Raw genomic sequence first — 17,445 nt, 5'->3', positions numbered from 1 at the left:
TACTAATTTCATTATCACGGTGCATTATTTAAAGCATTACTATACAGTTATTTTCAAATCAGCGCGTAAAATTCAAGCGAATACCCTCTATAATCAGCGCCACCTATTTACCCATCAAAAATCAGCTCACATTTTTTAACCCAGAGACGTTCCTCCTTCTCTACACTCCATAATCTAGACTTTTACGCCAAGTAGTGGTGAATATCTCAAGTAATTGGCATCATTTTATAAAATTTTCACACGTGATTTATTTTTTAATAATTAATATTAAAATTAATTGATATTATTTTAATTATGTCAGCTTCAAGAAAGAATTGTTGCATCCGTGGTTGTAATAATACATCACGTCAAAAACGTGGGGTTGATGTGAAAGTGAAATTTTATAAATTCCCAGATAGCATGTTTGAAGCCGCATGGAAAAAAGCAAAACGTAAACAGTGAATAAAAGCATTAAAAAATTATGTGTAAGTTCAGTATTAATCAACAATTCATTATAAAATTAAAGTAAAAGTTCAGATTAAACTCGGGCATATAAAAAACTATAATTTGATAGTTAAGTTATTAATATTTATGTAATAATAAAAACTTGACCTTTTAATTTGTTTTGTTTTCAGAAAAAATCCAAAAGACTGGGAACCAAATAAAAATACTAAAATTTATAGTTCTCATTTTATCAACAACGAAAAATCGGAACATCCGTTGCATCCGTCTTACATTCCTTCCATCTTTCCTGGAAGTGAAAATATTAAAGAAAATATAGAATCCTTGGGACGTTTCCAGCGAGTCAAAAATCGTGAATTATTAAAAGTTTCGAATATTAAGAAATCTTTTGTGAATAATGAAATCGAAAATTCTATAAATATAATCAATTCAATTAATTCAGTAATGGAGCAAGGTGATAATGTGCATGTTAATAGTGTTGATCAGAATCAGATTGATGCTGGTATTGAAAGTGTTATTTTTAAACCTGTACAACGAAGCATAAGTTGTCAAACGGAGACATTTGTAGATGAAACGTACGAAGAATTAACATATTTTTTTTGCAATCAGGACTATCATGACAGTATAAGCACTGCAGCAGTACAGATTAATATTCCAATGAAGAAAACAGAAGATAAGAATTGCGAAGCAAATATACCAATTTCAAAGGATGTCCGAGACTCAAGTTGTGATCCAATAAATGTGGATCTCACAAAATGTTGTCAAAACTTCGATGGACTATCTTCAATTACTGCAGACGAAGCTATGAGCAGTTTAACGAGCGTGTCATTGGCAATTTTCTCATATCTCTTAACTTTACTTCCAGACTGTAAAGCCTCGAAAATAGATAAAAAAACCAGTTTATCAATCACATTAATGAAATTAAAAACTGGTTTATCATTTACGGCATTTTCAGTATTGTTTAATATTCATCGAACTTCAGCACAGAGGATCTTTGTAAAACATATACAAGAATTGAATATTTTACTGAAAAATTTTATTTTTTGGTCTTCTAAATCAAGTATACAAGCATCTCTACCAGAATCATTCAAACGACACTACCCAGTACACTTTTCACACTAAGAAACATGGCCGTATATTAAACACAATTTTGTACCAGTTTCGAAATCTTGATACTTTATCGAAGCATCATATTATCTGGTAACAAATTTTAAAATTAATCGTTTAATAGTTCTTGTTTACTTCAATTATCAAAAACAATTTAAAAACAAATTTATCAACTGTATTCTATTTGCCCATTTCTTCCTAATCTATTATCACTGTCACTGTAGTCTAAATCATCGATCTTACAAGGTTATAGGTGAATAAACCAAAATTAAAATAATCAGTTGTCAATTCTCTTATTTTTAATTTTGAGTAAAGTTGAATAAATTATTATGGAATTATTATTTTTTAGTTATTTATCTTTTGAATCAATCATTTATATCATCTAAGGCTAATAGAAATATTGAAAGTGATGATTGATACAATAACATACCTAGTTTTTTTATAATTTTTTTAACTTTAAGAAAAAACGACCCCATGGAATAGCAAGATCAAAGTTACCTACTATACTACATTTATCGCTTTTTATACTATATTCCGATAACCAATGGATCGTAACTAATTTTACTTTTTGTTGAATGTTCTATATTAAGTTTTTATTTGCACTAAAAATGATGTGTAAGAAAACTTATGCAGTAGTGCTCAATTTAATTCTATAAAATGTGTGTTATATACGATAAAATATAATGGGTTCAATTATGTTTTTTGTAGGTACCAGTTACGATAAAATAAAAACAACAAAACCATAGAATTAATTCATAGATCTGATATCTGTCAGTAGCGATATTATTGAACTTATGATACATTTCCCTCAGTAACCACGTGTGTTTATTTGATTATGAGGTTATCTTTGTAAACTTGCTAAAAGCATAGTTATATTAAGTGAGATTGAGAGTGAGTATTGGATTTTGAGCTCAAATGGCTACATCCTTGGCAGACCAACTTCAACGTTTGAATGTCCTAGAGACATCGGTATTAAGAGATAATAAACGACCATCTCTACTTTTTAACCCAAAAGAAGCTGCTACTCTTTCCAAGGAGACAGTATATCAAATTGGCTTAGAAGGATTGGAGGAATTGATCCAAAAGAATGAAGTATTCTCACAGTTCAAACATACCTTATTCCATGAAAAGTCTAAGAGTTTTGAAAGATCAGTACAAACTACTGAAATTAATGAAAAGCTGAATAAATCTTTGAGACGGATGCTTTTATCGATGTCTCCGTATTTTCTGTTTAACTGCTCTCATAAAGTATTAGAATGGTTAATATGTATATTTTCTATACATGATCTTAGAGATGATTTACTCATGTTATGTTTACCATATCATGAATCAACTATGTTTGTTAGAGTCTTACAATTGGTCAAATTTGAAGACAAAAATGACAGTTTTTATTTTTTTAAACAATCTCTTCTGAATCATGCTGCTTCAGATATCGGATTTTTAAAGTATGTGACTTTGTACCTAAAAGATTTGCTTAAGGTTCATAGCAAACATGAATTACTATCTGTAGCAATAAATTTTTTTTGCATAGTATTTACTGGAACTTTAGAATATTTAGATAATATAGGTGAAGATCTTTTGTGTCAAATGCTTCCATTAATAATAAAAGGTTTGAATTCCACAACTGCAGATTTCTATGCAGCGAGTTTAGTTGTAACAGTCAGACTAGTAACTAAAACCACTTTATCAGATCATCTTATAGACAAACTCGTTGAAAAAATATCAGAATTTTCAGTTTCCAATTTAAAAAAAGAAGCATCTTTAGTTCTGAAAATTATTTATCAATCGCAGGAACATTATAAAAATATACCATCAACTGCTATTAAAAATATTTTAACTATTCAGGAACTTCCAAAAATATTGGATAATTTACAATCTAATGGCAATTCTATTTATCCTTTTTTGAAGAGACTTATCAGTTGTTTCACTCATGAAGGTGTTAATAACGATGAAAAATTATCTAGAGATGTTATGAAAGCTTGCTTAGATCTTATAAAGGTGAAGAATACATTTGTTTTTACAATTTTAAGGTATGTATTCAATTATTCTATATTTATATATTCATGCTTTTCAAAAATACTTCATAATCATTGAATACCATCAAAATAGAATGAATGAATAATTGATTTGGTTGCTCCAGCCTTTACCAAGTGCAAGATCTCGGTAACAGAGGAAGCTAGTGATACAAGCCTGATGGTATATTGTGTTGCTAATTTGTTGCTTCCCCCCCCCCGTGGTTTATTTGCAGTAATAAGTTACAAACTATAATATCTGGGTTTTATCTGTAGGGATAGGTTTCTGCATTTTTTGACAAAACTGACTTGAAGCAACAAAATTCGTTGTTCGTAGTTCGTCTCACTAACTCGTCTCTATACTGAGATATCACAGTTCGATACCGTAACTTCACAGTGCAAGTAGTCACGAGGGTGGGTTGTATTGTATTACTCTTGAAGAAGATTTTTGACAAAAAAAATGTGTTTTTCTTAGTGTATCACATGACTTATTCAGTGATGTGTTACTGTACTATAAAACTAGACTTTTAGGTTACTCCAACTGAAAATGTATTAAATTGGATTGGATGTCTTTTAACTCTTTTATAACACGAACTGCATTGCTAATACTCAATTTTTTCAGAAAAAACTATTTTTTTCTACGACCGTGCGTTTTAACCCACTTTCCCGCACGCATTTTAGTTTTGAAAGTGTCATTATTATCAAATTAAGTAAATTTTGACCTTATTAGATAGTTTTTTACTTCGGAGGTTATAGCTATTGTTACTAAAATTTAAACCTTTTCTAGCTTTTTGTAGCATTTTTAATTTTTTGAAAATATGAAATAATAAAGATATTTTCTATATAACCTTGTACATTCTTCAGAGGAGTGTCACAAAACAACTATCAAACAACCCGGGTTTGATATCAGTTGCTGTGACAACCCAGACCTGTAATTGTTACTAAAACGTCAAAGTTGTTCAAAACATCTTGGAAGTGACCGAATAAGTACAATCTTCTTCTAAATTAAACCACATTAAACCAAATAACTCCACTGGACCGCCAATTCTTACTAGTCTACAGAATGCAACGAATTGTGTTTTCAATATCAATATTTATAATACTTAGTAGTTTTTGGTTAAAGTTTTGTATATTATTATGTTTGTTGGAATAAAATAATTTTTGAAAAATGGGTCGTTGTATATACGGTCGTAGAAAAAATAATGTTCCTATCTAATGCGTAAAGTGTCTTTCCGCACTTGACCGCTTGCCCGAACTCCGCTCCGCATCGTTCGGGACAACTGCAGTCGCGTGCGGGAAAGTATCACTTTCCGCACTTGTTAGGAAAATAACTATTTCCGACTTTAAATAACAATTTTGATTACTGCTTAACAAAAAACTCTGATATTACCATGAGATTATTTATTATTTAATTTTCCAGGTGTATTTTAGATGCTGTGAATACAAAATTGCAAATTTCTCCTGAAGCTCAAAATTGGTTAATAGAAATTTGAACTTTTCGAAAAACTGTATCATCCAAATCCTGCTATAAGGGGTGAAGCAATAAAATTATTATGCAAATTACGTTGCTGAACTTCGAGAAGGCGTTTTTAAAACGAATTACACGTCGAGAAACGTTTATTCAATACATTGACAAAACAGAATCTGAATTTATTACAGGTTTACAATATTTATATTTTTTACAAAGTGCCTCGTCGGCGTTATACAATAAAGCTTAATAAACAATGTTCATTGACGTAACTCCTCCACCCTAAGAGAGAACTATGGGGATGGACCAGAGTTCGGGATTAGAGGAAAATTTTTCAAAACATCTTCTTCGCTTGTTGTCTCCCTTTCGGGTTGGTTCTTCTTTCTTCTTATTCTAATTATTAGCTATATAACGCAGGCTGTAACTATAAGATATAATAAAATTGAATAAAAACTTATACTTTGAAAATGAATGGGTAACGAGTTTATCTTCTCAGCTGACTTTTTATCTTCTTGAATAGCACTCATGACATTGTTCATTTCGTTAAGATCGATTGAATCCAAATGCACAGGTTTCAGGTTAGCACTATCTGGAGTAAAATTTTTTGTATGAATATGTAATTTGGGTAAATCATTGTTTTTATATTTAGGCACTCTGGATTTAAGTTTTTAGATGAAAATTGTTTATTAAAATATCACATTCGTTGTTAAGTTCGATTAGATAACTACCGTTCACAAGAAAGTTTGTAATGTCTTTGTTGCAGTTTTGTTTGACTATAACGCTATACGGGGTAATCACAATGCAATGGTCGGTTTCTAATTTCTGAATTTTGACTTCACTAATGGTAGACTGGATATCTCGGCAACTATAGGTAGATTGAGAGTATTATAATAACTGGATTTCGCAAGGATGAATTCTTCTTTAATTATTTCTTGACATTTAGAGTTCGTAGAGGCATAGTTTTGCTCATTTAAAAGGAGAAATTTGGATTGGGGTAGTATGAGTTTGAAATTTTGGTTTGAAGGTGTAGGTAAGGGGTAAAGGTGATAGTAATATTCAAGAAACTCTACAATCGGTACTTCTAATATAAAGGTAATACTATTATATTTATTGTAACTTTTAACTTTGATAATTTTTTCATATAATAAAATATTATTCAACGATGTTTCAAATAGAAACTTGTTATTTTTCTTAACTGATATTATCTCTGAAAGTATTTCATTTGGATTTGCTATAGAATTGTGGAAAGTATTCATTTTTGCGAAGCTTATAGCCACTTCTATTCTGTCGAGTATGTCATAAATGATTTGAAAACTGGTCGAAAATTGGAAAATAATTTGTTCAATTGAAAAGAAATGGTAAGTTTCTATAATTTCTGTTCTCATATTCCTTAATTCTTTTTGTAAATCATTAATGCGTGAGCTCAATGTTTCTTGATTGCGGGATAGTATTCTGGAATTATTTTCGAATGATTTAATAGATGATTCTAGTAATGTAATTTGATGTGTAAGTAATGTTTTGATATTATTCTGATTATTAGATAAGGTTTTAATAGCTTCGTCATATCGGATTGCTTCTTCTTGATCTAAATTGCCTGTTATAAATTTTATTGCTGAGCCAATTCCGTCAAAAAGAGATCGTTTCGCATGTTTTCCCCATAATGGGTTTAATTGTTCTATTTGTAAAGTGATTTTATTTTCTATTATTCGAATTATGTGGTAGGAGTTATTAAAGTACTCTGTGAAGTTGAACATGCTAGAATGATTTGAAAAATAGTCGTATAGGTTATCATATTGGTCCTTTAAATTTAGAAAGTGGTCAGTTATATTTGTAATGTCATAAACATGTATGAAAGTCCAAAAGTAGGGTAGGAGGCCAGGATTATCGTTTAGATTATGGAATTTGGGTGCATCTAATCTTCCTTCAGCGGTCCAAAAGAGGAAACTGAAATGGGAGGTTTTTTTAGTTCATTTATGTGAACAATTTCTTTATGTGCTTTAAGTTTTTTATGTTTAATAATTTTCCAGAAATTTCAACACGATTTCTGTCAAGTATTTGAGTAATTTCGAAAGGACCTAGGAAACGTTTGTCTTTTTTATTTCGTTTTTTGGGATTATGCTTGTATACAATTTGACCAATTTTGAATTCACTATTCGAATCACCGTTAGTATTTCGTTTTTGTAAAATTTTTTCTTTATTTGTTTTTAATTTTTCTTGTACATCTTTATAAACATGTTGTAACTTTGTTCGATGATTGTCTACATAGTCATTATAGAAAGTTTGGGGTATAAAAATTTCGTTTGGGTTTCTAGAATCTGTATGACCAAAGGTAAGTTCAAAAGGGGTGAAACTTGTAGAACTGTGTATAGAATTATTGTACCCTATTATTGCATAATCCATTAAATCATCTTCGTCGGGGTAAAGTTCTCGTAGTATTCTAAGATATTCAATCAGGGTTGAATGAACTCTTTCAGCTATGGAGTTGGATTCATGATGACCAGTTGTGGTGAAATGTATTTTAATTTTGTGTAATGCCAAAAGTTCTTTAATAGTATCGTTATGGAATTCTGTATCTTTATCTAAAACAATTAATTGTGGTACTCCGAATGATGTAAAATATTTTATTAGAGCTTTACTTATAATAACAGCTGTTTTAGAAGGAATGTGCATTGCTTGTGCGAATTTTGTGAATGCATCTGTTAAGGTTAGATAAGATTTTCCGTTGTAAACAAAAAACGTCGATGTGTATAATTTGGAATGGCTTTGATGCAGTTTCGGTTAACATTAGCGGAACATAAGGTTTTTCTCTAGCATATTTATTTTTCTGACAAATTGCGCAAGAATTAATGTAATTAGTAATCGATTTTTTCATATTTTTTCAATAGTAATTTATTTTTAATTTTTCGAAGGTTTCTTGAATTCCTCTGTGTGTGGTTTTGCTTTCGTGGTAATTTCTGAGTAAAAGGATCTGTTCTTCTTTATCTGATACTGTATTAACTAATTTAGTGCATTTGATAAGTCTTGGTTGATTTGAAGAGAAATGTTTCAAATAAACTCTATTAAAATCATGATACATGTTGTCTTTGTTAAAATAGAGATAGAATTTGTTGTTAAGATCTGTGTTTTCTACTAAAAATTCGAATATAAAACGTTCGTTGTCATTTTCTGGAATTTTAACTTTCGTAATCTTGTGATTTTCATATGTCTTGAGAGATGTCTAGTTTTTGATATAAATTTGGATATACTAAAATTTGGTGAACTTTGTTATTAATAATTTCATCTAATATGGAAATTCCTTGGTTAGTGGTTTCAAAAGCTGAATGAATAGTTGAGGAATTGGATTTAGGGGTGGAAGGTTTCGTCCAGTTAGGTTCAGGTGTATTGAGTTCGTCTCGTAAATTTGGAGGTATATTAGTGGTATTTTTAGGAGGCGGTATTTGTACGTCTGAGATAATATTTACTTTTGATTGATTTCGTTCATTGATAGAATTGTTTTCTTGTTCTAAAGAGTTTTCGAACTCTCGTAAGAATTCTAAAATTTTGTCATTCGTGTCACCGGGGTTATTAATAATTGAATCAGTTTCTAAAGCGTTAATTTGTATTCTACTTAGACAGTCAGACACAACATTTGAAGATCTGCGTTTGTAAAATATTTTATAGTCGTATTCTTCTAATTTCAAACGCCATCTCACTAATTTTGAGTTGGGTTCTTTTAACTTGAAAAGCCAGGTTAGGGGTTTGTGAGGCGTAAGCTATAAGTTTGTCATTTGGAACGGTACCTTGTGATAATACTGCTCCAAGGGAATAGTTACTACTATCGGTTGTTAGAATCATTGGTTTGGAGAAGTCTGGATATTGTAATATAGGATCGTTTGTTATAATTTCTTTGTAATTTTGAAAAGAGTCTATGAATTCCTTGTCATGAATTATTCGCATTCCTTTTTTCAAGCATTTAGTTATGGGTTTGGTCAGTTTGGCAAAATTTGGTATGAAACGGCGGTAATATCCAAGAAGTCCAAGGAAACTTTTGATTTCGGTTTGGGTTCTGGGAATCGGGAAGTTTTTGATAACAGAAATTTTCTCAGGATTAGGTTTTACACGTTCGGGGGTAATTATATGACCTAAGTATACTATTGATTTTTGAAGGAATTCGGATTTGTCAAGTTGTATCTTTAAGTTAAATTTTCTCAGTCTGTCAAATACTTGTTTAACTCTTTGTGTGTGTTCTTGATGAGAAGTACTGTAAATTAGGATGTCGTCAAGGTAAACAATACAGGTTTCGTGAGTAAGTCCTCGTAATACATTGTCCATTACGCTTTGAAATATGGATGGGGCATTCTTGAGTCCAAAAGGCATTCTCTTGAATTGAAAGTGACCTTGTGGGGTACTAAAAGCAGTTTTGGGTACGTCTTCGGAGTTAAATCGATTTGGTGGAAGCCACTAGCTAAATCCAAGGATGTAAAATAGTTAGCTCTTCCTAGTCTATCCATAATCTCACTTATTCTTGGGATTGGATAACGGTTTTGAATTGTTTTTTCATTTAGTTTGCGGTAATCTATTACCAATCTCCATTTTTTCTTGCCGGAAGCATCTGATCGTTTTGGTACGATCCAAATGGGTGCAGAAAACGGTGAAGTAGATTCTTCTATAATACCTTCGTGCAGCATTTTTCTTATTTGTTTTTTCACTTCCTCTTAATGAATTTCCGGGAACCGATAAGATTTAGTGTATATTGGACTATCGTCGGTTAACTTAATTTTATGTTTGATATCGTTAGTAAAACTTAAAGGAATACCTTCGCAATAAAAAATATCTCTATATTCATAACAAAGTTTTCTTAACGCTTCCTTTTCTTCTCTATTGCAATGATCTAATCTTATATTTTTTAATGATAATTTTCTTTCAATTTATTATCATTGGAATTACCTAAGTTTATTTCTGATTCTACTTCCAATAATTTGCTTTCTACTGAGGTTAACACTAGCATTTAATTGTTTAAGTAAATCTATGTCTATGATTCCATCAAATTTGTCACTAAACTTGAAAAGATAGAATTTGTGAGACTCTTGTAAATTAAAATATTGAACAATGGAATATACGCTACCTCGTCGTGATAACTAATATTATGAGCAGTTTGAATATTAAAATTTTCATTAAATATGTAATTCGTATAAAATTTATACGCTAGTTCCGGATTTATAAGTGACTTTGATCTTCCTGTGTCAACTAAAAATTTTGCATTTATTTCTGGAATTTCCATAAATGGCAGATTTGTTTTCAATGCGCTCACATGTATTAAGTTACCTTGCTTGGGCTCGTGAGAGTATGAAAATCCTGAGTCTGATTATTTGATATTTCTGTAATGTGAGCATCTGTGTAAAAATCTCTGGAATTCGTCGGATTATCTACATAAGAATGTTCTGTTTCCTGTGTATAATAATTGTTTATATTAGCGCCGTCGATATTTTCATGATAGTTTGGATTTTCCGAATAAAATTGATCATGAGAATTAGAAATATCCTCAGATTGATTAAAAAGTTCTGCAGATGTGAATTTGGGTCTCGAATGGGATAAGTACAGTATTTCCTGAAGAGATATCCATTGGTTCTGGTTTGAAAGCTTGTGAATTATTTGGACGATTATATTGCGGATTATTAGGACGAATATTTTGAGGTTGATTGAAATTCTGTGGTGGTTGTGAGGGTCTTTGTATCGGGTTGTAGTTTTGGTTTGTGAAAAATGGATGACGTTGAGTTGGATAATTGTTATTTGGACGCCAATTACTGTAAGACGGATTTGTAGGAGAATGTTGTGTTACAACTAAAACTATCATATTCTAGGAGTCCTAAAGGTTGGAACGATGTTAGTTCTTAGCCCAGGAAAATCGTGGTCCTCGTTTTCTAGCTCTTCTGAAGTTCTTCACTGGTGTCGTCCACTGGAACCGCCGGAATTGCTCGATGTCCACTCGAACTATCTGCAGTTCTTCGATATGCACTCGAATTCACAGTTTCTGAACACAAATTCAAATATTTCGGTTAATCGTTGAATCGAAAAATTTCCCGTGCGACACGTTAAATTTCCGAAATATCCTACTGACTGCGCCAATTACGTTGCTGAACTTCGAGAAGGCGTTTTTAAAACGAATTACACGTCGAGAAACGTTTATTCAATACATTGACAAAGCAGAATCTGAATTTATTACAGGTTTACAATATTTATATGTTTTACAAAGTGCCTCGTCGGCGTTATACAATAAAGCTTAATAAACAATGTTCATTGACGTAACTTGCAATAATTTTGACGACCTGAAAGAAACTGACAGACAATTAGTAAATAAATCATTGGTAGATAAACTAAATGATAATGATGTTATGGTGGTAAAAAACACCTTGGAAATATTGGAAAAATGTGATGCTGTTGATAAATACGGTATAAAAAGTGCACTAATAAACTAAGCCAATAAATATCAAAAAGATAAATCCGGATGATGACTTATTTCGGATAATGTAGTGAATTTATTAACATCTCTCTATGAACCAAATGATTTAGAAGTTTTTATATTTTTATTTCCGTTTTTATTACCTCAAACATCTAAAAATATGTCAAGAGCAAAGAAAATATTGGAGACTCTCTTTATAGCTAAGAACAACAACTTTCTCTCAAAGAAAAATAAAACCATAAATTTTCCATTTGACGAAGAAGAAAGTTTTGTTACATTGTTGCTTAACACTTTATCTAAGAATACTGATGCTGAAATTATCAAATCTCTAATAGATGTCGTAAAGAAAAATAAAACAATAAATTTTCCATTTCATAAATATATTTTAATCCTATTATTTAGTAAAATTTTACCACAAGATTCCAATTTAGAAATTGCTGGTCAAGTTTTAAACATTTTCTCCACACTATTATTCTTCGAGTGAAAATTTTGAAAAAAAGGCATCTGTTATTGCATATATAGAGAAAGCAATTGCAGGAAAGTTTCCTGTGCAAGGATTTTTAGTGTCTTGAAAAATTTATAAATAAAATTAAAAAACCAGACATCGATTTGAAGCAGAAAGATTTTTCAATAAACAATCATGAAAATGATTATTATATTAACATCACATGCTTGTTATTGGATGAAGAAAAATATCAGAGAAATTTTTGAAAGCAAATTTTCAAAATTTCAACGAAGAAATGGAATTTTTCCTCAACGTTTCCGTAAGTGGCAATAGTCATTTATTTACCAATTTCAAATCAACAATTCTGAAATATATTGAAAGTATATTAAAACATAGTTTAGAAACTGAAGATACCATCACTATAAACAATTATTTAATAGTTTTATTATTAGCTTTGATGGCAGATTCATAGGAGAATCTTCGTAAAACAGTCATACATATTCTCACTATGTTAACTACGATGTCTACCCAAAAGAGGAAAACCGATACAATCCATTAATCAACAGTTTAATCAAACATAAAGAGGAAATCATAATTGATAATCAACAGATACCATCAATAATTTTTAATACTTTAGATCCTTCAAACACGAAGGGTAAAAGAAATTCGAAGGATTTGAGTTTTATTAGAAACGATTTATTTAGTTTATCCTGTCTGAATGATACTCCAGCTTATTTAAAGGCTACAATCTTATGGGCATTTTCATTGATAGATACATTTGAGTCTCTAGTAGAAACAACCGATATGGCTCTTAACATATTAAAAAATAATTCAATTGAATTTTTTCAATGCGAGAATAATCAAATTGGTAGTTTCAAAAATAAATTCTCAAGTTATCGGTCGATTGAATATGGATTCTAAAACTTGGAGACTACTGGAAACTTTTATCAACAGCGATAAAACAATTATTAAAGATAGTGAAGATACATTATCTCTTTCCTCGCTTACATTAAACCAATTGAATAGTGATACATTTTCTTCTCTCGAAGATGAAGTTGTTGTTAAATCAATTCTAAAAATAATAATAGAACTATCACCACTCAGGATTCAGAAGTAGTTTTTCTTATTAGTAGAATTTTCAAGCATATAGATCTAAACGCTGAATGGATTAAAGAGCATTTAATCAGCATGAGGGATGTACAGTCGTCAAAGATTGACGAAAATAAAAAGAAAAGAAGAATTGGTATTGTACCCACAGTTGGTATTTTGGATACTTTTGAATGAAAAAAGGTAATTTTAGTCATTAGTTGTAATGGTTAACTAGAAATTTTTGGAACCGTTGGTGATATTAGTTGCTTTAAAATTACACAATTTGGGCACATGGATACGCTATGCTTAGGCGGGCCATACGTCCCGTTAATTTAGGCTTATGGGATTGTCCCGTCGGTTTATGAAAAGTCCCGTTTATTTGCCAGTAATACGATAATTTGATTTATTTAAGTTGTATAAAAACTGTTACTGATGAATAACATTTCTTGCCTAAAGACACTTGTCCAGATCCTCATTAGGTACAAGATTCAATTCTCAGAATCAGTGAATCATTAAAAAGATAGATAAACAACAATATTACACAAAAAATTAATTCTTTGGAACAAAAATTCGGAAGCATTGTAATGAAGAAAGACAAATTTATTACTTGGATGAAACATGGTTTGATAGCGACAGAACTGGTCGTAAAGCCTGTACAAATGATAGTTGCAAATGTAAAATGATTACCACCAGAATATTGAAATTTCGATTCTTGGTACCAGCACTACATGCAAACAGCGTAATTGTGTTAGATAAAACCTCGTTCATCATTCAAGACAAATTCTTCCAAAGAAGACACATAGGAGTTTCTCCTTGAACGAGATTCATATACAAAGAAGCAGAAGTGTTTAAAGTTCAATCGGATTATTATGGTCCAACTAAAAAAAAAAACGGATAAGAACTAATACTAATAACCGTTGAGAAACTGATAATAAAAAAATGTTCAAACATTAGCATCGAAAATGTCATACATCACGTAAAAATAATTGAAAACAAATATCTGCAATATGTACCAGTTTTAGATAAACTTGTAATTGATTTAAACGACTGTTTTTCTGAGGAATGAGGATGAATGTGATTCTAGTGATCAACAATAATTGTATTGTAGAATTTGTATTATAAATAAACTGCACAGGGGAAATACTTTGAAGTCATAATTTCAAAATTTTCCAGAAAATAGTCTTAGCTATGAAGTTTAAAACTTATTCCTCAGTAACTAAAATTTTCAATGGAAAACCTGTGACTGTCATTGTCAAGTTGAACAACTCTCCAAGGAGAGACTGAAACGTTTCCGAATGGATATGAAAAGAACGAGAAATGGGCAAACAACTTTCTTCTTATCCATGAAAATGCAATGTGTCTCTTTTGATTAGCCAATTTCTGGGTATTTTCAATTTTCCTACCTCGCCATATCTATCTTAATAACTAGATTTAATTCCGTGCAACTATTGGTGTTATTTTGACTCCTGATATTGAGAAGGCAACAACATAGCAGATGAAAGCCATAGGTGTTTGTAAATAATTTGCTAGATAAGAACAGTACTGTGAAGAAGATTAATTCCAATTTTGTTATTTTTTTACTCTGTTTTCAATAAAATGAATCAAATTTTTTTGTCACACCTCATATATAATGTAGTAAAAGATTCTCATATTTCATGTTCGAATAGATGAATGAATTATGATTATTTTGAATTTTTACTATTAAAAAAAAATATTAGGGTATTGTTTTTGTAGAGATGGGAAAACCAAATGACAATGACTATGCAACTGAAACAATTTCCATTGAATTTTATTTAAAAGTGTCCAAAAAACAATAAATTATTTTAATTGCTTGTCACAAAAGATTATTGATATGTGAGAATATTTTTAGATAAAAAAATTTATATCAAAACAATTTTTTTAGTTTCTGAATATAGTTGTACAGAATATAATATTTTTTTGGGAAAGGGTAACTAGTTAATTTTTAAATATGATATATTTTTTCATTACATAGATTTTAAAATGAAATTTCCACTTTTTCACATCTCTTATTTTGTTTTAGATATTCCAGTACATAATGTAACAAAAATTTTAAGAATATTCGTAATATGTGATACTAGATGTACCAGAACATAGAAGAATTCCTTTGTACAAACAACCACTTTACCAATTGGCACTACAACGCGTTGTCAGCTTCGATAATTAACCTTCACCATCTTTCCAAATCTTCTCTTGCATAGGTTGACACATTCAGCAGATCTTCTCTAGTTATAGCTTCCCAGGGGTGTCTTTGCTTGTCTCAATTACTGTAGAATGTCCTAATAACTGATTCTACCCTCTTCTTCAGTGCTTTGTTTATTGTTTTGTAACTAATACCACAGAAGCTTTCAGATTCTATAAAGTTTTTGCTGCCCCTACTTTAGCTGTCAGCTATTTTCTTCCCCTACGCTCCAGTGTTTCCTGGAATCTAACTTGTATTTTTCATTCCTAGCTTGTCTAGGCGTTCTCAAACAAATTATGCTCTAAATTTCCAATAAAATGATAAATCTAAACATTTCTGTAACTAACTTTGATTTTATGGAACCATTGGCCATGATGCTACTATTACAACGTTTCTATAACCAAGTGATAGTCTTCAGAGTCTATCTTTGCTCAATGAAGACAATAACTTGATTATAGGAGCGCGTGTCAGAAATTGTAATTGTGTTGGTGTAGTGGTAGTAAAAAGTATATTCAGCAAGGTATTCCTATAGTTTACTAAGTATGTATCTTGTATATCCATTAAAGACATACTGTAATGTTTTTCAAATTTATTTAAACTGTTTTAATGGTGGGGTTAATTTATACACACGGTGCTTCTTACTTACCCAATTTATCTACACACTTATACTAAACACTAAACTACTCGTTAAGATTTAACTATTCACTAAACTATGCACATACTTACAACTAAACACATAATTTATTTGAATCACCGTTTGGTTTACTTGTTTATCCAGATTTGTTCGGGATAACATCAAATTATTTATTGATTGATTGATAAATAAATGCCTATTTATACAAATCAGATTTCTCGATAATTCAGGTTCTAGAAAGTAATCAAACAAAAAGGCCTTCCTAGAAATTGTTTTTATAAAAACCGTCGTATATGAAAAATGGGGGCTACAAGCCGCAACTTAAGATTCTATTAGCATAATAAAACAGGGCCGGCTTCACAATCTACGTCAGTAGACGAGTTCATAACAATAGTTTATTAAAAGAAAACCTTTTTTCTGTAAATTTAGTTCATGAAGTAATGAATTTGTAACTTAGAGTTGCATTTATATATGATGAAATAAACAAAATTACTCCAAAGAAACATATGATATCGGACCTTACTTTACTCTATGATTAATATATTGATACATTATGTTTGTTAACAATACCGTTATATAGTAATTAAATGAGGATTTTGTGTATTTTTTAGCCGAAACAACCCCCCATTTATCTTCTTTCTCTCCCAAAGATTTTCGTCACTACAAATACCTAATCGTCAAGTTTACAGCCAATCTTCTAGGATCTCACAGTTTCGTGAAACAAGTGACTGATTTTCCAATACACCGCAAGTGCAATATTGGAAAGTACTATTGCATTTGAATTACGATATTTTAGATAGCGTTAATGCACTTGTAACACCACAAATGTTTCTGTTAATTACTAAAGGGTTATTAGTCCATAAATTACCGACAGTGAAGAAGAGAATATTAGAATTGTTGATTAATAAATTGCAATATAATAAGGAATTTTTCTACCATGAAGAAAAAACGGAGATTTGTATTCATTAATTCATCCTATTACATCTATTATAGAAGGTAAACTTTATACATAACGGTAGTATAATCAGCAAACGTTATTATAAGTTTTTGCGTTAATACTGTAGCAAGTAAATATATTCTTCTTTCCCCTATAACTTGTCCTTCGTCTAAATGATTATCCAGAATATTCTGGTATTCTAGAATTGTTTTAACTAATATAGTAGTTTTTGTCTATATTATTCATCAGTTATCAAATATTCTATTGAATTACATGGCAGTAAAATCAGTAAATGTTGTCATAAGTCAAGTTTAATTATTCTGTTATCAAACATATTAAAAGTGTTCGAATACTGCATCCGAAGAACATACGAGCATGAGAATATTTGCAAAAACCAGATTAAATGTAAAAGATGAGATAAAAATAGAAAGTTGAAATTTTAGAAAAATTTCATAGTGATGATTCGATCAATGAGTTTATATGGAAATAAGTGTTTGATCTCAATTTTTTTTTGAATAGTGTAAATTTAAATCAATTTTTTAAATTGTAAGATACACTTGAATGCATATTGTCTTATATTACCTATATTTAGGTCATTTCAGTTTTTAATCCTCATATTCAAAATTATCTTTCTCCTAGTCATTTGATTCTTTCCACTGCTTCTGTTGTTCTT

General features: G+C 30.4%; 2 protein-coding genes across 5 annotated transcripts in view; one reads left to right on the top strand and one right to left on the bottom strand.

Annotated features, from left to right (window-relative positions):
* The first annotated feature begins 1,989 nt into the window (after positions 1 to 1,989).
* On the top strand, positions 1,990 to 6,386 carry LOC130451329 (HEAT repeat-containing protein 1 homolog). 2 transcript variants are annotated; one of them, XM_056790283.1, is made up of 3 exons: positions 1,990 to 2,207; positions 2,257 to 3,578; positions 4,981 to 6,386. In XM_056790283.1, the coding sequence occupies exons 2-3, from the start codon at positions 2,464 to 2,466 to the stop codon at positions 5,051 to 5,053; spliced, it is 1,188 nt and encodes a 395-aa protein (XP_056646261.1). In that variant the 5' UTR covers positions 1,990 to 2,207; positions 2,257 to 2,463; the 3' UTR covers positions 5,054 to 6,386. The 2 variants fall into 2 exon arrangements, with proteins under 2 accessions (XP_056646261.1, XP_056646260.1); XM_056790282.1 differs by having other exon boundaries at positions 2,161 to 3,578.
* LOC130451330 (uncharacterized) overlaps positions 5,513 to 17,445 on the bottom strand; it is a 49,858-nt gene continuing 37,925 nt past the window's right edge. Inside the window, exon 9 of one of the 3 annotated variants that reach the window (XM_056790286.1) lies at positions 5,513 to 5,617. In XM_056790286.1, the coding sequence (XP_056646264.1) occupies positions 5,603 to 5,617 (15 nt within the window). In that variant the 3' untranslated portion in view covers positions 5,513 to 5,602. Of the gene's footprint in view, positions 5,618 to 11,175; positions 11,344 to 17,445 lie in introns of those variants that run through there. The other 2 variants (XM_056790285.1, XM_056790284.1) reach the window with 2 other exon arrangements.

This window comes from Diorhabda sublineata, chromosome X (genome assembly GCF_026230105.1).
Source record: "Diorhabda sublineata isolate icDioSubl1.1 chromosome X, icDioSubl1.1, whole genome shotgun sequence".
NCBI lineage: Eukaryota > Metazoa > Arthropoda > Insecta > Coleoptera > Chrysomelidae > Diorhabda > Diorhabda sublineata.
Note: the sequence above shows the minus strand (reverse complement) of the source record. Positions and strands in the feature narration are given on the sequence as shown.

Bases quoted from the DNA above. Each gene is read 5' to 3' on its own strand.
- LOC130451329 (XM_056790283.1), top strand. From the start codon at position 2,464: ATGGCTACATCCTTGGCAGACCAACTTCAACGTTTGAATGTCCTAGAG. The intron at 3,579-4,980 runs GTATGTATTCAA...TTAATTTTCCAG, and splicing joins TTTGTTTTTACAATTTTAAG to GTGTATTTTAGATGCTGTGA.